The 23842-nt window shown below is 32.1% G+C and overlaps 1 protein-coding gene across 2 annotated transcripts; it reads right to left on the reverse strand.

The window, feature by feature from the left end:
• Positions 1–19038, reverse strand: LOC134692811 (thiamin pyrophosphokinase 1-like). 2 transcript variants are annotated; one of them, XM_063553383.1, is made up of 9 exons: positions 18934–19038; positions 18292–18339; positions 15660–15737; positions 14665–14807; positions 13617–13706; positions 12443–12589; positions 8177–8288; positions 7172–7299; positions 1–1432 (listed from the first exon to the last, which is right to left on the reverse strand). In XM_063553383.1, the coding sequence occupies exons 2-9, from the start codon at positions 18335–18337 to the stop codon at positions 947–949; spliced, it is 1230 nt and encodes a 409-aa protein (XP_063409453.1). In that variant the 5' UTR covers positions 18338–18339; positions 18934–19038; the 3' UTR covers positions 1–946. The 2 variants fall into 2 exon arrangements, with proteins under 2 accessions (XP_063409453.1, XP_063409454.1); XM_063553384.1 differs by lacking the exon at positions 1–1432 and adding an exon at positions 5435–5945.
• Positions 19039–23842: the final 4804 nt, after the last annotated feature.

Raw genomic sequence — 23842 nt, forward strand, 5'->3', positions numbered from 1 at the left:
ACCTGATCGGCATCTGTTGATAGTATTAAACATTTCTGATTAATGTACTTATATAACATTCTTGACTCTGTTTGAAATGTAAAGTTTTAAGGACTTGTCACTATATATTCAAATAAGGTTTTGCGCTTTTTCAAAAGAAGACCAGTTATTTTATAGATGCATTAAACAATAGTATGTGTTAACATCTTATTCCATATAACTGTAATGTGAAAAGTAAAGAAGTCTTGCAAAATGCTCATATTATTGCCATTTCTTTGACAATTAATGAAAATAATTAAAAAAATTCTTAATACAAATATCTAACAATAAAACACACTAAAAACTTGTCAAATCTTTTGACAATTAAAAAAATAACAAATATTGTAAATTCTTCAAAGAAATATTGTAAAAAAATAAACAATAACAAAAAAAATACAAAAATGACTATTTTCCAACAAAAATTTATAAAACAATTGATTAGTCCTTTCCTTTACTAAACAAATCTTTAGTGTGATCTTAAAAATTCCTTCCATACAAACAACATTTAGAAATCTCTTGATTTGTACACATTTCTTTCAATAACTGCATTATACACTCATACATAACTTTCATAAAAAAACTTTAAAAGCATTTAACACAGTGGTTTCACAAAGGTAAAAATTTAAATAAAATGCATTATCTTACTCTTTTGTATTTGTAAAAAAATAAAAATACTTGTCCCTTTTGACTATTCTGTTTTGACTTAACTTCTATCACCAAAAGAAAGTGTAAAGCCAATTTCTTACAAAGCATCATTAGATAGCATCATTAGCATGAATATAAATCTAAGTTCATAAAAATCTCTGTTGTTAAACTATCTTTTAAATAGAAAAATTCAAACTAGTTGCAATGAAATTAGTTGTCTTGTTTGAAACTTTGTTTAGGAGACTTAAGCACTTCAATGTAGTTAGACCATACAGATAAATTCCTAAGAACCACAAGTAATGTCTATGAGAATATCACCATTTGATAGATTAAAAATTTCAATATCCTCAATAAAAATATGATCTCCGCTTCGTTTCAACATGTCATATGTACTTCCATTTTCATATCCCTTTTTCATTTTTTCCAGTATTTTAAGTGGAGTTAAAATCTGATCTGTCAACTCCGGTGACTTCACTAATAGACTTCCTTTTATCAGTTGTTCTGGTTCAAGGTCGGTCATACAACCTTCATAACAGACATAGACTTTGTTGTCGTTAGACTTGAAGATTTCCGTCAGAAGAGCCTCTCTTTGGGGATCACAGTATCGATGTAAAGGTTCAACATCACCATGCAGAGTGAATGTTTCAATGAAGTCTTCTTGATCTTCGGGATAATAATCGTCTATGTCAGAGTTCACGGTCATCCAAGCACGCTTGAGGATGTCTTCATCTGTCACACCTTCTGCCATCTGGTAAACTATATCTTCTTCCTGTAATTAGAAATCCTACTTAAGTATTACTGGGTTTGTACTTATATGAACAACATAATGGGTGCCCATGTGTGGAGCAGGATCTTCTTACCCTTCTGAAGCACCTGAGATTGGTGATGTTCATGTTGCTCATTCTGTAAATAACATCATAAAGGCAAGCATAATTGAAAAACTTTTCCAGCGAAGGACATAAGTCAGGAGCCTGTAATTCAGTGGTTGTTTGTTTATGTGTTACACATTTTTTTTTGTTCAATTTTTTAAATAAATAAGGCCGTTAGTTTTCTAATTTGAATTGTTTTACATTGACTTATCGGGGCCTTTTCTAGCTGACTATGCGGTATTGGCCTTGCTCATTGTTGAAGGCGGTACAGTGACATATAGTTGTTAATGTCTGTGTCATTTTGGTCTCTTGTGGACAGTTGTCTCATTGGCAATCATACTACATCTTCTTTTTATTAATATAACATGAAACTGGTCATCAGTTTTCCAAAAGATCTTTTTAACCTTAATTAAAATCAAAAACTCTCCCACAAATCAGAAGGAAATCAGGAAATTCTATTAAGGACCTGCCATGGGTTATATATATATGTCAATATAAAACATTATGGTGTGTGGTATAATTGCCAGTGAGACAATTATCTATCAAACAAAGATGTACAACAATTCAACAATGAAGTTTGTTTCCATTTCAAATGCATTAAAAAGGAGAAGATTAAAAAAACATTTGGTCAACAGGCAGCTCTTATTCAATTCAAAAAACAAACTATGGATAACAGCAAAAAGAACTCTTTTCTTTGGCTAGGATAGGAAAGTTCTCTGAAGTTATATTTGTTGTCGGTGGAAATAATATGACAACCAAAATATTACATCTATATATACATACCTATGAATGCAAATCTATGCATGATTCATAAGCCATTCTTGGCCACATGATTTGTAAGAAACAATATCTTCATCTTTTTTAAATTAAGTCAAGAACTGAATCAGGTATTTCCAGAGATTTTGCTTTGTTACCTTTGGAGATGTCAAATCTTATCTAATGCAGTATGGAATAACATATAGTTTTTCACATGTCTTCTCCACTCTATTTGAAGGGTTTTTAAAGGGTTATCCGCATTTACCATCAAATGCAAAATATCTTATTGTTCTTCAATGTACTTAATTAACCTAAGATTTGGGCTGCATAATATCCTCAAATACAGATAAATTTATCTTATATTTCTTAAAACACAATAATGCTGAATAAATTTGCAAGGGTTCCACAGAACACAGTGTCTCGCCTACATTTGCTGTAAATCGCAGGCTCAACAAAAAAGAGGAAAAAAATCAATAAAAATATTCCTCTTGATACTATCTTATGATTGTAAGAAGCTTCTGTCCAAGTTTGGTAAAAAATCTATGATAGTTAATGAATCTAGTAAATGTTTTGAAAACTTTAACTGCAGACTGTATGTAATGTTAACCATTATTAACTGGGGGGAAATCTAAGTCCATTTACAGAAAAAATTAGTTATCTTTTCACGAAATTTACTTCTGGATACTATCTTATGATCATAAACAAGCTTCTGTCCAAGTTTGGTACAAACCAAGGATAGTTTAAGAAAGTTATTAAAATTCTAAAAACTTTAACCACAGAGTGAATATAATGTTTTTCCCGCAGAAAAAACTAAGTCCATTTATAAGTAAAATACAGAAAAAATTTGTAAGGGTTCCGCGGAACCCAGTGTCTCGCCTACTTTTGCTGTAAATCGCAGGCTCAACAAAAAATGAGGAAAAAAATAAATAAAAAAATTCCTCTTGATACTATCTTTTGATTGTAAGAAGCTTCTGTCCAAGTTTGGTAAAAATCTAGGATAGTTAATGAATCTAATTAATGTTTGAAAACTTAAACTGCCGACTGTATGTAATGTTAACTGGAAGAAAAACTAAGTCCATTTAAAAGTAAAATACGGAAAAAATGGATTTATTTTTTTACAAAATTTATTTCTTGATACTATCTTATGATCATAAACAAGCTTCTGTCAAAATTTGGTTCAGACCAAGGATAGTTTAAGAAAGTTATTAAAATTCTAAAAACTTTAACCACAGAGTGAATGTAATGTTTCCCCGCAGAAAAAACTAAGTCCATTTATAAGTAAAATACGGAAAAAATGGAATTATCTTTTTACAATATTTACTTCTGGATACTATCTTATGGTCATAAATAAGCTTCTGTCCAAGTTTGGTACAAACCCAGGATAGTTTAAGAAATTATTAAAATTTTAAAAACTTTAACCACAGAGTGAATGTTATGTTTCCCTGCAGAAAAACTAAGTCCATTTAAAAGTAAAATACGGAAAAAATGGATTTATTTTTTTACAAAATTTATTTCTGGATACTATCTTATGATCATAAACAAGCTTCTGTCAAAAATTTGGTTCAGACCAAGGATAGTTTAAGAAAGTTATTAAAATTCTAAAAACTTTAACCACAGAGTGAATGTCATGTTTCCCCGCAGAAAAAACTAAGTCCATTTATAAGTAAAATACGGAAAAAATGGAATTATCTTTTTACAATATTTACTTCTGGATACTATCTTATGGTCATAAATAAGCTTCTGTCCAAGTTTGGTACAAACCCAGGATAGTTTAAGAAATTATTAAAATTTTAAAAACTTTAACCACAGAGTGAATGTTATGTTTCCCTGCAGAAAAACTAAGTCCATTTAAAAGTAAAATACGGAAAAAATGGATTTATTTTTTTACAAAATTTATTTCTGGATACTATCTTATGATCATAAACAAGCTTCTGTCAAAAATTTGGTTCAGACCAAGGATAGTTTAAGAAAGTTATTAAAATTCTAAAAACTTTAACCACAGAGTGAATGTCATGTTTCCCCGCAGAAAAAACTAAGTCCATTTATAAGTAAAATACGGAAAAAATGGAATTTTATTTTTACAAAATTCACTTCCGGATACTATCTTATGATCATAAACAAGCTTCTGTCCAAGTTTGGTAGAAATCCAGTATAGTTTAAGAAAGTTATTAAAATTTCAAAAACTTTAACCACAGAGTGAATATTTGTGGACGCCGCCGACGACGACGCCGACGGAAAGTAGGATCGCTTAGTCTCGCTTTTTCGACTAAAGTCGAAGGCTCGACAAAAATGAAATATAATTTTAACAAAATTTACTTCTGGATACTATTTTATAATCATAAACAAGCTTCTGTCCAAGTTTGGTGGAAATCCAGTATAGTTTAAGAAAGTTATCAAAATTTCAAAAACTAACTACAGAGTGAATATTTGTGGACGCTGACGACAACGACGGAATGTAGGATTGCTTAGTCTCGCTTTTTCGACTAAATATATAAACATGTACTACAAATGGCCAAACAATTAGTTAATGTCAGTTTTTTTTTAAATCTACTTGCATTCCTAAAAAGTAGATATTTTTCTTCATTATTCCACAAACTATTAATTGACGAACCTAAATGTATATATATAGATTCTTACATTGATACCAGTGGATTATCGGATTTATCCAATCGAGATAGTTAAATTATCAATTTTAAAGTCCGAGCCGCCTCAGCAAGGACTTTAAAATTTATAATTTAACTATCGAGATTGGATAAATCCGATAATCCACGAGTAACTATGTAAGAATCTGTTTCTCTAATGATTAAAAAGACATTTTCTTTTTTTGTTAACCGAAAATCCCCTTCAAGTGCCTTTCACATTGCACGAAGTTGTCTATTTCATTAACACCTGTTATTGTATTTTGATTCATTCAGTTAGCTAAAAAGGTCATGACCCTCAAAATCGTCCAATGATCTTTTGAGATCACCAGCAACCACACGTTGATTAAAATTTTTTATACAATGGGTTCGGAAAGGGATAAATTTCCATAGAGTTAGAGAAACTGTTTTATGCAAATTTTATAGTTTTAGTGAAATAAATCTTTTTAAATAATTCCTTTATTGATAACACATTTTATGAATATAAAATAACATAATGTATCCAATGAGATTAAATAATAATGGCTGAACTGTCTCATTTCCTGGACTATGAACCACAATAAATACTGAAAAGAATGTCCCCTTTCGACAAATTTATAATTTCCACACTTTCTATAAAAACGTGATTTCCGCTTTGTTTTAGCATATATTCAGTAGTCCCACATTCAAAACCTTCTTTCATATAGTCCAAAATTCTTAGTGGTGTTAAAACTTTCTCAGAATGTTTAGGCCTAATCAAAAGATAACCTGGTCCTTCAAGACCAAAATTATTATAAGCCATGTATATATTTTCTCCTCTTGATGAAAAGATTTCCGTCTGAAGAGCTCTCTTTTGTTCTTCACAATAATGTTCTAATGGATAATATAATACTCCATGGAGATCAAAGTAAGGACAGAAGTCTTCTGTATCTTCAGAATAATATTCTTCATAATCTGCAGTTGGATGGAGCATCCAAGCCAGATCAACTATACACTTGTCAGACTCATTTCCTTTTTTCTTGAAAATTTTGTAAATTACCTGCAACCAAGAAGTAACTTTAATCAAATCACAATTAGTTGAACAGATTCATGCTCAACTATGTATTAAAATGGATTGAATGATTGATTTGTTTCTCTTTTAACACCTCTTTCAGCACAATCAGTCAGTTTTTATTGGTGAAGATAAAACCAATGATCTTATCAGGAAAACAGGCAATTGGAGTCAAATAAGATTGGAACAGAATGCACCAGCTACATGCAGAGCTGGACTCCAAACCTCAGTGGTGATAGGCTAGTGGTACAGTTGTTTAACTACTTAGACTGCTTGCTCAACCAGGCCCCTGTTTTAAGTTTCTTTCTGTCTTTTATGTATATTATAAATTTTTAAATTTTACCCATTAATTAAAAGTAATGGGTAAAATTCATCGGCAAAATTCATCAACCTGTAAAGGGAATCTTTTGATCAACTTTACTTAAACAAGAATGCATCCATATTGCATACTCACCATCATTTTCTATGTTCAGTGAACTGATTAAATTGGGGTCAAAACTCTAACTTAAATTGGCATTAAAATTAGAAATATCATATCATACGCACATGTGTACCAAGTTTTAAATTGAGTGGACTTTAGCTTCATCAAAAACTTGAACCAGATTAGGAACAGACTATAGACAGGTTGACAAACAGATCTGAAAACTGGCATACAAATTTTAATAAAGGGAAATAACTCCTACAAGGAGTTGACTGATGATTTAAGTCATTGGTGATTTTTTGAGGGCTCAACTCTTTGATCATATATCCAGTCTAAATTTTCACTCTTTTTGTAATATTTTTCCAGAATATTGAGGAAAACATCAAACCCAAGTAGAAATAGTATTTTAAGGGCAGTACCCCTATATAAAGATTCAACTGACGACTGAGTGCATGTTGACTTGTTTGTAGATCTAATGTCTTGTTGGTCCTATTCATTATTCTTAAGTTTTCTATATTTACAATAGTTTTCAAGATAAAACACTGAAAACTTTTTTATAACAAAAATCTGTAGTTTGGCATTAAAATTAGAAAGATCATTTCAAAGGGAACATGTGTACTAAGTTTAAAGGAAATTGGACTTCAACTTAATCAGAAACTGCCTCGACCAAAAACTTTAACCTGAAGCGTGACAAACGGACTGACTAACAAACAAATGAACTGACGCACACAGACCAGAAAACATAATGCCTATAAATGGTCCATAAAAAATAGACCTTAACAACCCAACTAACCTTCTCAGGTATGATACCCATGGTCCATAAAAGTGCAGCATCAGTTTCCACGATAACAACATCAGTACTTTCACTTTCCAAAGTATTTGATGTGCTGATGAGGTCTCCAAATTTTAATCTTTGTTTATCTGCAAGTTATTATAATTCCTACTAAAATGTCATGTTCCAAATAATTAATTTCTGAAGTTACATTTTATTCAATTTAGACATCTTTTAGAATATAAAAAATTCTGTAAATTCAGAAATTATTGCAATGTTTTTATTATTGCGAAAAAATGCGACAGGGTTATAATCGCAATAATTTAAACTCGCATTTTTAAATTTTTTATATTATGGATTGAACAGGATTTTTCTAAATATTGAAGAAAAAAAAAATTGCATTTTAGTCTAAAATCACAAATCGCAATAATAAATGCACACAATTATTTCTGAAGTAACAGTATTATACATCTATTTTTTCCCATACCTGAGGGAGATACAATATTTGTTCACCTAAGAAATACTCATTTTTAAAACACTCAAAACGTAATTTTTACATTTTGTTGAGGCGAGATGAAGGTGAATGCTGTTGCCACTATGTCTCAGCTGTAATAGTTAAGACATCTGTTTATTGTTAAAAACCAGCCAGTTTACTTCTTAAGCTATTCTATGCTTGATTTGGTTGTAGTCTCACTGAAATTTCTGGGTTTTTTTTCATATTAGAATTCTTAATGTTATAGATTCTGAAATTGTCTTGTGAACATATTTTAACAATTTAATACAATAAATGCTTTATTAACCACGTTCATATGTTAAAACATACTGCTGATTCATAATCATTCTTTGGATATCAATTTATGTTGGTTTCGTGGGTACAGGTGAACCACAAATTAAAATGTTCAAAGAATAATGGGTTTTTTCTGTAGGCTTTGTATACAGTGAAAATTGGTACTCACAAAAATAAATGAACCCAAAGTAAAACAATGTATAAATGTTTGATGGACCTTATCATGGTTATAAATATACCTAAATTCCACTTGAGACCTGTTGTGGTGACAGAATTACATGGCTCTCCTACAGGAATTAGTCCACACCATTCTCCACAAGCACGAGGGTCCACTGAGATAGAGTGATGTCCCTTAAAATAAATAATCATTTATTTATCACAATTATTTGTTAACCTCCACATACCTGCCAACCTCTGACACCTTCAAAGAGGGAGATCTCCCCCTCACAGGGCTTTCCCTTGAAATAAAAGCAGAAGACTCAATTAAAATTATATGCAGCTGTAACATGTGTTCGGCGAAGCTGGATGCCCACCAAGCTGTAAGCTTGGTGCCTTACGGCAGGGGGTCTGGGGGCCACTCAAAGCCCCTAGAAGCTCTGCCATAAATAGAGCAAAATCCTGCATTCTGGCAATCTCCTGGCACCTAATTTTTTTTCTTCAAATGACCATTTTTTATGTATGAAATTAAAAAAGAAGAAAAAAAATCTCAAAGAAAATTCATTTTTTTTTATGTTAGTTTTTTTTTAATTTTTATTACCTTATGCTTAAAATTCATTTACTTTTAAAGTAGTTTTATTTACATAATAATCCAGTATGTTAGAAATCTTGATTGATTTATTTTGCATAACTACATGCATTTGTAAACAAATTACCCCCCTTTTCTCTCTAAAGACTGTTACACGTATTTAAATCATACAATTATTTCTCAAGCATTGACAGAAAATTGATATATCCTCTGATTTTCTATTTTTTTGTAAACTGTTCAATAAGACGGATACATAAATCATTTGGAAATGTTATTTATTTGAGGTAGAGTCAACAATATTCTACTTTCGTTTTTGACCTTGATTCTGTGAACACCACATGGGCTTTGAAAAATGAACTTCAAAAGATACTGTTTTCCAGATTCTGAGCAATATGATCTACTACACTTTCTTTAATTTGACTGATATTATTCCATAACATAAGATTGTCATCCTAATTCTGATTGTCTCCACGTTTTAAAAGCCAAAAAAAAGCCAACAAGTTAAGGACCATCGGAACGATCTCTATTGTCATCTTTCAATGACCACCGGAACGCCTCTCTTGTTATCTTTGAAAAGAAACAATGCATTCTCACTTTAAATACACAACCAATCAGTGACCTGAATTAATGTGAACTATATTTAGCCGAAGGTAAACACTGACTTTTCATCCTTGTTTATCGTGAGGCCACACTTAAAAAAAATTTGGTTTGCCCAAACCCTACCCAAAGGTTGAGACAGTGGGTAGGTACTGTAGGCATTTTCTTTTTTTTTTTTCAAAAAAAGAAATTGAAGTATCAGATGTTTATTATTCTTCATGCCTATTTGATTAAAAAAAAACTTCTTCAATTCAGGACAATAAAAGAATTTGAGTAGGCAGCTTTTTTCTGGGTAGGTAGCGTTTGGGCAAACAAACCTATTATTTATTATGGTCTGACAGCGACTTTGGGACAATACGTCTCTTGGCTGCCTGTAAACATTTGAAAAAGATATTTATTTCTTTTTGAATTTATATTTTTTGTCAGTGAAGTAGACGGCACTTGAAGCCACCGTAGACGGCGGATTTCCACCAGTGACCGGCTTCAATGGAAAGCCCTGTCCTCAGCTATGAAAGCTGAGAGGAAGATTTTGCACAAACAACATTTTCAAGTGAAATTTATCATCTGTTTAGTTAACATATTCTTTTTCTAAAACACATAAGAGTTAAAAGATATATTTCTTTATTTACATATGGTTATAGCCTATACAAAGTTTTTTCCTTTTCTTTAGCGTGGAAGGGTGTCGTCAAGCAAGAGATTTCGTCATTTGAGCGGAAGTTTCCCACTCAAAACTAGAGTTGGCATGTATGCCTTCATTTAACCAGTTATGGTTCACATACTGTTTTCCTACCCTAAAAAAAAATGGGGAATATGTCAAAGAGACAAAAATCCAACCTGCAAGCCAGAGGCCACCATCTATTCAAAGTGGTGCATAAATTCCAGAACATCAGGTATTGCTACAAAACTTTGAATAAATTGGTGAAAATGTGCAACTGTCCTAAGCAGGGCTTCCAAAATTTTTCTGAGCCAGCCGGACATTTTATATCTGATCCGAATTTTAATCCCCAAGACTAAGTCACTAAAGGCAATTATGGTAATCAGATGGCCATCCCAATGAATGACATAAATTTAGATTAAAAATGATATTGAAATTTACTTTGATATGAATTTGATGTTCTGACATGAACTGTTAAAATTGGCATTGCATCATTCAAAGTTTGCACATCAGTGTGTTCGTATCTGCATTAGACTCTTTATTTGTGCAAATTGACGTTGTCTAGAACTTCATTTTCGTTTTTAAAGTCACATTTTTCAAAACCGGATGTTGACTTGACAATGGTAAAACATGGACCATAAACGGATACGTTAAATCCGTGTACGTTTACATAGCACGACTGAGCAAAGAAGCTCTTTCCACATTTAATATTTCTTCAACAAAATACTTGAAATGAACGTTGGGTACAGGTATCAATGATAGTTTTAGAATTTTGAAGAAATGTAGGATGCATAATTGAATTTCCCACCTGTGCACATGCGCACACGTGTTCTTGTTCATACAACGTAGTTCTGACGATTTTTTCATGTAAAACCTTTTTAAATGTTTCATCAAATCAACTGTTTTTGTTGTACAATTTTCGATCCTGATTTAGAAAATAAGGAATAAATAAAAACATACTCAGTTGATAAATAATTTAACATTTACGTTTGCCCATGACTGGCAGATTCATAAAGTTCAATTTCAGACAAAGTCTTTATAGGAGTCAGAGATTGTCATAATTGGATATTATTCTTTATAATTTCAATTGTAAACATATTTTTTTAATATGAAAACAAGAATAGAGAACGCCCCTCTTATTCATTGGACAAGTCAGCTTGGTATACACAAGCGAAGCTTTTCTTGTTGTTTTACACGATGTACAGGGTCAAATAAAATTTATCTGATATCATACTTATTCATTTATAAATATACTTATTTGAAGAATTACTTTCAAATATCAGGAAACTTTGTCAAACTGAATGCTCATTTAAAATAATATCTATAAAGCGTAATTAAATAGGATGTTGCTCCGTACACGCTTACATATTTGACCTCGTTACCTGATCACCTTTATGTACAGTGTTATGCATCATTAGTTCTATTGATAAAGAGACAAGCTAAGGACACCTCGTCAAAGGTAACAAACCTGTAATCAGTGAATGATTTATGGCTTCAATATAACTTATTGAAGGGATAATTGTTTGACAGCTTGTTGTTATTTAAATAAAAGAAAACGTGTTTTTTCTACTTTTTATTGATGTACACAAGCTAAAGACCAACCGGACATTTACGTTCCCAAAGAATTAGACTAACTGAGACACTTCAAAGAATCTAAAATATGCTGCATCTGTTGTAATAAACCCAATTATGACCGAAATATCTTTGAGAAATAGTATGCCCAAGCGGACATGTCCAAAACCCAAACGGACATTTTTAATGATCGAAAGTTGGTCAAAATTGAAATGACCGTTTTATGAAAAATGCCTTGAATAAAAAAACAATTCTATTTGACCGTTTGAGGCTGAGAGCAGCCGGACTTTTTATGAAAGTTTCGGTCAAGTCCGGAATATAAGACCGTTTTGGAAGCCTTGGTCCTAAGGCAGGAATCTGTTGGTCAGTGGTTGTCATTTGTTGATAAAGTTCACAAGTTTTCTTGTTTCTTATTTTTTCATATAGATTAGACTGTTGGTTTTCTTGTTTGAATGGTTTGACACTAGTCAATTTTAGGGCATTCATAGCTTTCTGTTTTGTGTGGGCCAACTCCGTACTTTGACCTATAATGGTTTACTTTTACAATTGTGACTTGGACGGAGAGTTGTCTTATTGGTACTCATACCACATCTTCTTATATCTATGTAGAACAGTTATAACAGTGAAGCCTGCCAAATCTGACACACTAGGGGACCAAAAAAAATGTCTGATTAATCAGTGTTGGAATACTCAGATTTTAATGCAAGGATAGGCATATTTTAGGACCATGAAAATGTGTCGGTTAAAGCAGGATGTTTGAATTCTTAGGTGTCGCATTAGGCAGGTTACGCTGTACTTGTATAATTCAGCAAATACCTGTTTTTCATGAAGTTAAAATTAAGGTAAGATATTCAGCCAGATGTGAAAATTGAGAGAGGCTGATTAAAATTATCTGAATTTTGAATTTATGATGCTACTTTTATAAAGTGTACTTACAGGTTGTAATAGAAATGCTACAGTATCAACTGATAACAGGATAATCTGAGCATCAGTTATCTCACTGGCTTCATATACACTGTTTATGTTAGCAAACATATGGTCAAGTCGTCCACCAAATGATCCCAACACAATAACAACTTTTATCTGAAAACAAAAGTTTTACTTATAAATCATTTAATGATAATAGATTTTGTAAGCTTGAACCCTGCTCCTGGCAAAGTACATTGGACTTCGACAAGAATTGCCAGTTCTGAAGATTTCTAGCTTGACAATCAATAAACAAAGTGTTTGTAAGCATTGAATGGTAAAGATTGCTTTAATTTATTTGTGGGAAGAAAAATTAAATATTGCATTGTATGAAGCATTGGTTGTAGTTATTTCAACAAAAATTCTGGACAATGGGAGATAACTCCAAATACAGATACAAGATTTCTGCACCTTGCAAAAGTTAAGTAATTTTCTTGACAGGTGAAACATCATTTTGTGGTGTGAATATCTGAGCAAATATTACACTAATAAATTTCTGGAAATGTTCATGGATAGGATGTATAGATTGCCATGATCAATGCATTATATTTTGTGTAACAAAAGCCTTGGAAGATTTATATATCAGATTTCATTTCATTTCATTCAATCTTTACCCAAAAAATCCTGTTATGGTCAATTGTTGAAAGTACAATAAACACCAATATATATTCAATCAGTCATGTTGTTAATAGATAGATGTGTCATGAAGACGTTTAGAAAAAAAATAATCGTTTGAATTAACAAATCAGACCTCCACTCTGCAGTACTTTGGTACTGATATGATTTAAAATGTAATCCAAATGAAATATTCCTTTTTTGGGGTTTAAAAAATATTTTTTGACTGGAAAAGTTAAATTTATGAAATAAATAATGAATAAGGAATAAAAAAAAGTTCACATGACCTAATATGTACATAAATGTTTGAGGTATGTACTGTAAATTCACATATTATTTTGAGAGTTTTAATAACTTTAAATTATGAGACTAGGTGAGTAACTCAATAAGAAGAACTCGCATTGTGATATTAGATATATAAAACTGTAGGCAGAATTTTCTGGAATTTCAATTATTAATCTCACATGTTTGTCCTTTTGTTGATAATCATAATAAATCCACCCAATAATTTCCAGTAATCAATTCTTACCTCTTTTTCCTTTATCTTATCAGATGCTACCTTTAAAGCTTTAGTGAAATCTGTAAAGTTCTGGTCTGGTGTTGCTACTACTTCTACATTCTATAAATACAAAAAAAATCACAACTATTTTACAATACACAAAAAACAAATGTAATAAGAAAAACTCTGACACACTGACCTTTAACTTTAAGAGCTTACAAGTTCTACCATTTATACTTAAACAATTTATTTAAATTAGGAATTTTCTGAGGAAAAGGACCAAATTGGGACTTTTTAATAGGACTTTGAAAAGCAAATACATTATAGCTCATATTTCACCAAGAAATGAAGTTTTGGGTAGTTATTTCCAATTTGATCACGATACAGGGAAATGTTCAAAACTAAAAAAATATAATTTAATGAATTAGACAAGATTTACATGCAAAGTGCAAATCTTTTCAAACAGAAAGAAAAAGAAAAATGCTGATTTTGTGCAGAAATCCATCTATGTTTCCTTTGATCGAGCAAAATAACAATTTTTTGTAGCTATTTTTATCATCCCTTCAAATATAAAATTATTATGTTTTTAATCTCAAAGTAAATACAAAACAATAAAATTAATATTTGTAGTCCAGAGACCTGTAAGAGGTCCCCAATAAGGTGTGGACAGTATGATGGACATATATGCTGAAGGCCATTCTTTGACCTATATATATTAGAAGTAATAGATGAGCTATTCTGCCCCTTAATTCAGACGCTGGATGCAGACACTAAACCTTAGTGTTGGACAAATCCACCTTTAAATCAGAAAGCCTATGTCACACCCTAATGTTAGACCGTGAGTCAACCCTTTAAATCAGGCTAGACGCCATACCTTAGTGTTGGACCAGTCAACCCTGAAAACACCAAATTACCTCTGACCCTGCCTGTTCTCAACTCTAAATGATTTAACTTGCACCCTATTTGTCTTTATACAACTATTCATCATTTCATAGTCCAATAACAAGGACTGGTTTTGAAAAACATCTGTCCAAACTTGTTGATAACAAACCATTGCAAACATTAATAAATTTCAAACCTGTTCTTCATAGTAACTTTTGACTTCAGGTTGGATTGAGTCAAAATCTCCTGTGATGAGATCTGGTAGATATTTCTCTCTGTTATGTACATGTGTGTTGTATAAATGGTTGGCCCCTCCATCAACTGCCACCTTCAGCAATGCTACAACAATTTACATTTTATATATATATATATACATTTATTTTTAATTTTAGTTTCTTGTGTATAATTTGGAGTTCAGTATGACGTCTATTATCACTGAACTAGTATACATATTTGTTTAGGGGCAAGCTGAAGGATGCCTCCAGGTGCAGGAATTTCACGCTGCATTGAAGACCTATTGGTGTCAGACCTTCTGCTGTTGTCTGTTCTATGATCGGGTTGTTGTCTCTTTGAAACATTCCCCATTTCCATTCTTAATTTTATGTATGTAGTTAAAATTGCTCAAAATAATAAATTTACCACAGTGGATTCATTTATTTTTGTGGGTAACAATTTTGTTCATGGATTGAGAAAATCTTGCATCTTTTTTGATATTAGATTGCATGGTTTTGTCAAAGTCTGAATACACCCCAATGGCAAATATGTACCTCATTGAACATTTAAAATTGTGGTTCAAAAAGAGAAAAAGAAAATTGGTATGGATCCACGATTAAAAGTAACAGTAGTTAAATTACTTAAAGTAGCGTTTATCCAATTAAGAAGAACATATAAATTACACAAAACAGTGTTGAACCAATTTATAAGTAATTTTTCATGGTGAATGAAGATATTTCACTGACTTTGCAGTTCTACTTTGTAAATTCATACTATAAAGAGAGTAAATAAATAAGTTCAGCTGTTAGACCAATTAACCTGTTCCGCAGTGATCTCCAGTCTGATTAAAATGAAACCTCTCAGTGCTCCTGTTTTCTGATATGTTGGAAGATATATAACTTAATCATGGCAAATGAGGTTTGATTTGAATCAAACTGAATGATCACTGAACATCAAATATAAGAGTTGTGTGTGTACCTTTATTCCATAATACTGTAAACATCTTCCTGTCAGTTGGAAGGGGCTGGTTCAGCATTACCAGAGCTAATTTATCATCTGGGAAAAAATAAAACGAAAGCAATCTATAAAACAATTTAATATTGTTTTTGGGAAACATGGATATATCTACATTTTTCTTATAAAACCCAACTATCAATCAAAACAACATTCGCTCAGTTTCATATCTTCCAGATACTTTCATCATGAAAAACAGCAATCAAAATCTCAGTACCATGGTTATTCATCAAGATAAAGAACAGCAATATAAGTAGCAAGTGAGTGAGTCTATGACAGGGTCAATCAATGAGATTGTAAGCGAGGCATCAGGAAAATTGACACAAGTACATTTTTTTTAGGTATAAAATTTGTTAGATATATATATAATGCCTTGATGATAGATAATATTTTACATTTATTTTACTTCTAAGTTTTTTTAAAGGCACATGGGAGATAATCGAAATTTAAAATCAAATTCATATCATAGCAAATATTTACAAGAATGTTTATCAAGTTGACTTTTAGTGTTACTGATTTTGTTTCTCTGGAATCTCACACATATGCGCGTTTGTCTCTTTATGTTTTGGTAAATACAGATTATTTGTGTCCGTTTGCTGTTGTTGTATTTCTGTAGTTCATGCTCACTTAATAGGTTGATTGTGGTTTAAAAGTCATAAGAAACGAGTGACCGGTGAAAAATAATGATCTTCCAAGTCAAGAACCAATGCATACAAACATTATTAACTTAGTCTTATCAATTTTTTAGTGTAAATTTCGTATAATCGTCAATTTTTCTTTCAATCAGTCAGTGTTGTGAAAATATTGCAGGTTTAAAGTTTGTGTTTTGAAGCAAAAGTTTTATGATTGTCACCTGTTTGTCAACAATCGACAAAAAAACAACAAAAAGCATGGAAATTGCACGTGTTTAACATGTAAATTCAGATAATAGTTTATTTTTAAGGACATACATGTGTATTGTGATCACCAAATTTTTACGAGATAGGTCACACTGAGCTAGGTCACTTTGCATATGGAAAATATGTCGGGGGGAACTACTTCCTGGAAGGAAGCAATTAAAATAAAGTTAACTTCCTCTAAATATGAATATATTAAAGAATTTTCTTCAGAAAAAAGTATATGTACATAAGTTTTATAAGGAAAACTATCCATTCAGTTATAAAAAAACATATGCACTAATTTTTTTTTATTTGAGGTTTCTTATGACTTAAGCAATGCAACCATTTCTATTGCAAAATTTATCATTACCTCCAATGTCAATTTTTTTTAAAACTTCATGATCATAATAGCAAACCTTTGCATATATGATATAAAAAAAAAAGAAGATGAGGTAAACACTGGTATGTTTGCCAATGAGACAACTCTCCACAAAAGACAAAATGACACAGAAATTAACAGCTATCATGGCTATATATATATTACAATGAGCAAAGCCCATACTGCAGTCAGCTATAAAAGGCCTTAAAATCACAAATATACTTGATAAGTGTCGGAGTTATGGGTTGTCGGATTTACGTCAACCCTTATTAAGGGGTGTCGAAGTAATGGGTTGACGAAATATTGAGTTGTTGGACTAATGGGTTTGCGGACCAATGGGTTGTCGTGTAAGGCAAAAAAGTGTCCTTGGAAATTGTGTCCACATGGACACTATTTCCTAGAATTTAGGTATTCTATAATGTCCATTGCCATGGATTATTGTCCCCTAAGTGGACAGATTGTCATAGCAATATCTATGAAATAGTGTCCACTTGACTACAGAATGTTATGAAATACAGGACATTAATTATTTCATGGTGGACATTATTAAATCCTACTATTATTAACAAATTATGTCCTCCAAGGGAAGTAATACAATGGTCATTATAATGTTTTATTATGCTTGAATTTTAATAAAATAAGAAAGTTTAATTAGAGATTGATTAATATAAACAAAATAAAAAATGGATGGAAAGGAATACAGAAAATATATATAAATATTTCTAATGATTTAAATGTTTGTTATTCAATTATTAATTGTTTGACATGAAGTTTAAAAAATGAAATTATTTTGTTTACCTACATCTGTAATACTTATTTCATTTTGAACAATTGTAAATATATATTATAAGAACATCAGCATGGTATGAATGCCAATGAGAAAACTGAAGTAATTCTTGTTAAAGTAACAAAATTACTGTATTTAAAATTAGCAAGTATAGATTAGAATACATTTAGTAATATAACTTAGGAATGAATGTTATTTAATCATATATATATATAAAAAAAAAGTCCAGGAGGACAAAAATGTTGTGTGAAAAAATGTCCAAGTGGACATCTTATAACTGAAGTATAGTATTTAATTATGTCCACTTTCAGGGACACTTTTTCATACCTGAGGGCACTTTTTCATAGAAAAATGTGTCCAGGACACATATAAATAAGTAAAGATTGTCCCGAGACCATATTTACTAGGAAATAATGTCCGGTGGACTGTTTTTCATTGGGGACATTATTAAATCCTACAGTCGGACCAATGGGCTGTCAGACTAATAGGCTATCAGAAAAATGGTGTGTAACCTATTGAACTTAAGTTTCCTCAATATTTTATAATTCTCACCCGACTCTGATTTAAGATACTGTAAAGGATTCCACTGGTATGTCATATCTGAAAAGTATTTCAAAATTAAATAATATAAAAGATAAAAACAAGAACTAATTTTAAAATGTCAGTGAAACCATGGCAATATAAGAGGGAGGGTAGGAGGGGTGCTGATCCCGAAATCCCGGGCTTAAAAACTCAAAATCCCGAAATCCCGGGCTTAAAAACACGAAATCCCGAGGTCCCGATATTCGAAATTAATAATCCCCGGACCGAAAGTGACAATCCCGAAATCCCAAGCAGAAAAACACTTTATCCCGGAGTCCTGATAAAGGTTCTATCCCCCCTCATATAAGTCTCAATTCTTATAAGTCTGCTATATCAATGAACAATAAAAGAAAACTCTTTTTTACACCTCAATGTTCTATTTTTGAAGTGCTACAATCACCCATAAGATAATTTGCAACCCCATTGCAAGAAAACAACCATTAATCAAATAATCATATAAAGTGAAAGTAGCCATGCTGACAAAGTGAAAGTACATTTAATATCAGAGCAACAATTGTATAGATTAATTCTAGGTAACAGACCATTTGTTATTATTGTATTCAATCTATTTATAATACTTTTGAGATGAAAAACTCTTTTAAAAGCTCAAACCTTTAAATTATGACTGCGCTTCTTTGCCAGCACACTATTGTCCCTGTTTCCCGCCAATAAAATTTTGGTGTTCCTAATTTGTCTCCCTGTTTCCCGCCAATAAAATGTCGGTGTTCCTAATTTATGTCTGAATCTGTCCCTGTGTCGATCTTTTAGTTGTTTTTCTCTTTATTTGCTCTAACATTGGTCGCTATTAAAAGGATGTACAAAAAGGTGTGAATTTAGGATGTAGGGGATATATATAAGGTGGAGCAGTAAACATGGAAAATTATAAAAAGATGGGTATGGAAAATGAGCATTCCGTATCCCGCTTTCCCTTTTATTTTTAAAATTAAACTTTTTGTAGTATATTATTTCACTTTTTATGATCAACAACAGAACTTAAGCTCACATAAGAGAAAGGTCAAAGTGAAACCATTATATTAAAAAGGGAAATTATATGATAATTCAGTAGTAGCATGGTAACAAAAGTATCTGGATTTCTAGTTTGGCACTTAATACAAAAAAAAGATTGAGAAAATTCAAGAGAGAGCACTAAAACTTAAGATTTATTTTATGAAGACTTTTCAGCAAGTTATGAAGATCTACTTTGAAAATCAAAGTTACCATCTCTAGAAATAAGAAAAATATTGCGATCTTTAACTAGATCGGAAGCTTTCAGTCAAATTTTCAATAAAGATTTCCATGTTTATCCGACTCTTTACCAGTGCTCTTTACTTTGGTGCTTCTGCAAGTTCTGGTGTTTTGTGCTAATTAAAGTTACTTATAAACTTATCTCTATGTACTTTTTATGTTGCAAACCTTTTTTTTTTTGCGTTTGTGTTTTATCACATATTAAAGTGCATGCTTCATTGTAGGTATAACTTTTTAAATGCTTTTTAAAAAAGAACTTTTGTGTTGTCTGTTTTTATATTGATATGAACTTTTGCTTTCTATGTTTAATTGTATGTGCATTTGCATGATTTGACTTGTGTGGGTTTGTTGTTGTTGTATCGTTTTTCTGTTGGTTTTAAAAGCTATTCTGAGCTTATGTTAAGACCGGCCTGTATTGCATATATACTGACTCTGAATAAAGCTGTATATCTTAAAGACAGAGGCTGAACACAGCGGCTGAAGTGTGTAGTTTCGTCGATGTTCAGAGTGTGAAGGCGTGTACACAACGGTTGAACAAGTTTTATTGATGTTTCTGAAATAACTTTATATGTAAAATTGAGAAAAGAAGTGGGGATTGTGTTGAAATTATCTCAGAAAGGATTTGCATATGCCCATATATATTTATATGTACGTGTGTGTAACCTAAAGTGCAATGATTCTCCAGTTACGATATCATCTCTGCTCCACCGGGACTCGACCACGGGAGCTCTGTGTTAAAATGCAGCGCGTATACTGGCGAGTTAAAGAAGTATTTTCTTACCTCATCCGCTTACGGCTGTATAATTATCTACCACATTTACTGATGTAAGCAATACCCCAGTCAACAGACTAACAGTGGCCCTATGTTGGCAAATTGTCAGGTCCGTTGGTCGACCGTTGGTGTTGGCAGCACAACATTGGCCCAATGTTGGCAAATTGTCGGTCCGTTGGTCGCATGTTGATATTGGCTGCACAGCATTGACAAACGTTGGCAAATTGCCGTCACATATAAAGGCAGAAAAGACATTTGACACCCAAGTTTCATTCTGATATTAAATAACTGATCCTTTGAATTCAAGTTTTCTTAAAGATTCTCAATTTGACACATAAAAAGTAAAATTTCAAAAACAATAACCACAGACTGAAAATTTGTGGACGCCGCCGACGACGGAATGTAGGCTCGACAAAAAAAAAGAATACAGTATAAATTCACGTCGAGAATGGAAATAAGCAATTTGTCAAAGAGACAACAACCCGGCTAAAGCCGCCGAAGGGCACTTTCAACACAGTGGGAAAATACCGCAAACGATATGAATGAAAATGGAGGTCACACTTAACTTAAAAACATATAAATGCTGTAAAATCAAAAGAAAAAAGAATGTGTCCACAGTACACGGATGCTCAACTCGCATTATCATTTTTTTTAAAGTTCAGTGGACCGTGAAATTGGGATATCATAAGGAACATGCGTAATGATTTTCAAGTTGATTGAATTTTAATTCATAAAAAACTATTTTGACCAAAAACTTTAACCAAAAACTTTAACCTGAAACTTGCACTATCGTTTTCCATGTTCAGTGGACCGTATAATTGGGGTCAAAAATCTAATTTGGCATTAAAATTAGATAGATCATAACATAGGCAACATGTTTACTAAGTTTGAAGTTGATTGGACTTCACCTTTATCAAAAACTACCTTGACCAAAAACTTTAACCTGAAACGGGACGAACGGACGGACGTACGGACGCACAGACGAAAGAACGAACCTACAGACAAGAAAACATAATGCCCCTCTACTATCGTAGGAGGTGCATTAAAAATTACAGGATTAACAAAGGCCAGAGGCTCCTAACTTGGAACAGGCGCAAAAAAAAAGTGGCGTGGTTCAAAAGATTTTAACCATCCCCATATACCTCTAGCTGCTGAATTTGCGGGATTTATGAACAACATATAGTATAAGAATTAGATTCTGATATCACGTAATTAATAAGATTTTGCATTCTGTAGATACAATTCAAATAATATATTTATCTTATATTAGTTGATATTATATTCCAGATCTACGGTTTCCTATCGTGATGTTGATATACCTAGAAATATGGTAAGTTGTGAATCTAGTTATCAAGTTAAAATCCTCCGCTTTCTGTATTTTTGTTAGCAATATGTTATACATCTGTAGAGTAAAAAATAAGATACTGCTGCTCATGATATTTATGGTAGAAAACAACAATTTTGCGGGTCTGATTGTGTTCTTAATTCTGGTGTATTGACACGGTTTTTTGTCATGAGTCGTCCCTGTATGTGAACTTGGGTTGAACTGTCAAACTTGACCAATACTCGACGCTTACGGTTGGCGCAAGATATAGAGTAATTTTGTAAGATATACCAAAAATATACAAGAAAGTAGAAAGTATGACAAACAAATAAATAATAAAGCAAAATAATAAAAAGGGGGGTCTTATTTGCTTTTCGTTCATCTGGCAATTTCCGTCTATAAATGCATCTGAACCCTCTCATAATCGTGCCCGTTTTCTCAGTGTCGTTTTTTGAGATTTGTTATGTAAGCGTTCCAGTGGCGGATCCAGGGGGTCCGGGGGTTGGACCCCCTTTTTTAGGACGATCAATGCATTTGAATGGGGACGTGTGGTTGGAACCCCCCTTTTATCCTGGGTTGGGATATCCCCCCTTTTTTTAAATGGCTGGATCTGCCCCAGCATTCAGCAAAGAGGTTTAAATTGTTTCGTAATTCAAATTAGTATATTTGGTTGAACGAATGTCAGCGTAACTTGTATTAAAAATATATAATAATACAGGTTAACTTAAGAATATCACTTTTTACAAAAGGAACTTGGAAAAAGAACAACAGGAATATATGCGAATCCCAGATTATGAATACGCAAAATTTTGAGTGGTATCTATTAAAATTCTGGATTAACCATAAATGTAGCAAGGAGAATCTGGGAGTAGATCCAGTATATTTTGAAATTAATGCTAATACTTTTTAATAATTGAAAATATTAATTGTTTTTTTTCCAGAAAATTTTGCCGCAAGTTTTCAAAATTTAACCTTCTAGTTGATGTAGAGCTAGAGACATCGGGATATAATAGAGAAGAAAGACGCAGCATAGCAAATAGAAGGAGAAGCTATGTAATAACATTTGTGCTGCGGTCAATTATACTTACGGCAACATACATATAATTTAATAAAATAAATGCTCTAGCTGTTATAACCACCCCCCTTTTTTTCTTATCATCCCCCTTTTATGTATATTTGTATAATGAATTCAATCAAAGACTACAAATACCATAGCTCTACGCTAATTAGGAATGTATACTCGTTAATTAGATGATAAATTGTAAATTGTATGCACTCCAATACCCCGTTCGTCTCCGCTCCCCATGGGTGATGTCAATGTGGTGATCACGTGACCTCGATAGCTGTGGCAGCCATGTTGGAAAAATGAGCTGTGTTGTGTCACAGACGAAAAAGAGAAAATTGAGACATAATTAACAAATATTTTAGATTTTAATCTTCAGTTTTATCAGTCTCACACATATATATGCTGATTTTATATTTAGATATAGATTGAAACGGTAAGAATTGTTGTAACTATGTGATTTTCGTTCTCGACTACAAACACATTGTTTTATGGGGATTTTTTTGTAAGTTCGTCACGTTTCTTGTCATTATACATGTAATTTTGTGATCTAACGACTAGCCACGAATAAGATGAATCTGTATTTAATCTGATTTTCACGTATAAGAGCCGAATTTGATCAAAAGGGAGATCAGGAAATGTGTCTTTTGTTCATCCTGTTTCGCTTTGTTTTGGCCAACACAAAGAAATCGGAATCAGCTGTTCAAATGGCAGTGGCCAGATGGTGACAGTTAAATAAACTAGTGAATACATGAAATATAAGAGAAACAATGTATAAACTTAAGCCTAAAACTTTAATTTCTTAGTTTTTGTTTGTAATGATAATCCTGAATTGGAAGCTGTATAAACATGATAAAGGATAAAATAAAAATCAGGCAGTTTGCAATTGCCAGTTACACTTTTACATATGACAAAATAATTCGTTCATATGAGAGCTTGAATTTATACTCATTTTACCATGGGTTGGCTCTTTATGCTAAATATTTTAACACGGGCAACAGTGAGATGTAACAAATGGTTATTATGGGCAAACCCTTTGTAAATTTAGTGTTAATTCATGCTCTCATGAATTATTTCTATTCTAATAGGACAAATATTATATGGTAATTCTTTTGGA

Source organism: Mytilus trossulus, chromosome 12 (genome assembly GCF_036588685.1).
Source record: "Mytilus trossulus isolate FHL-02 chromosome 12, PNRI_Mtr1.1.1.hap1, whole genome shotgun sequence".
In the NCBI taxonomy this organism is placed as follows: Eukaryota; Metazoa; Mollusca; class Bivalvia; order Mytilida; family Mytilidae; genus Mytilus; species Mytilus trossulus.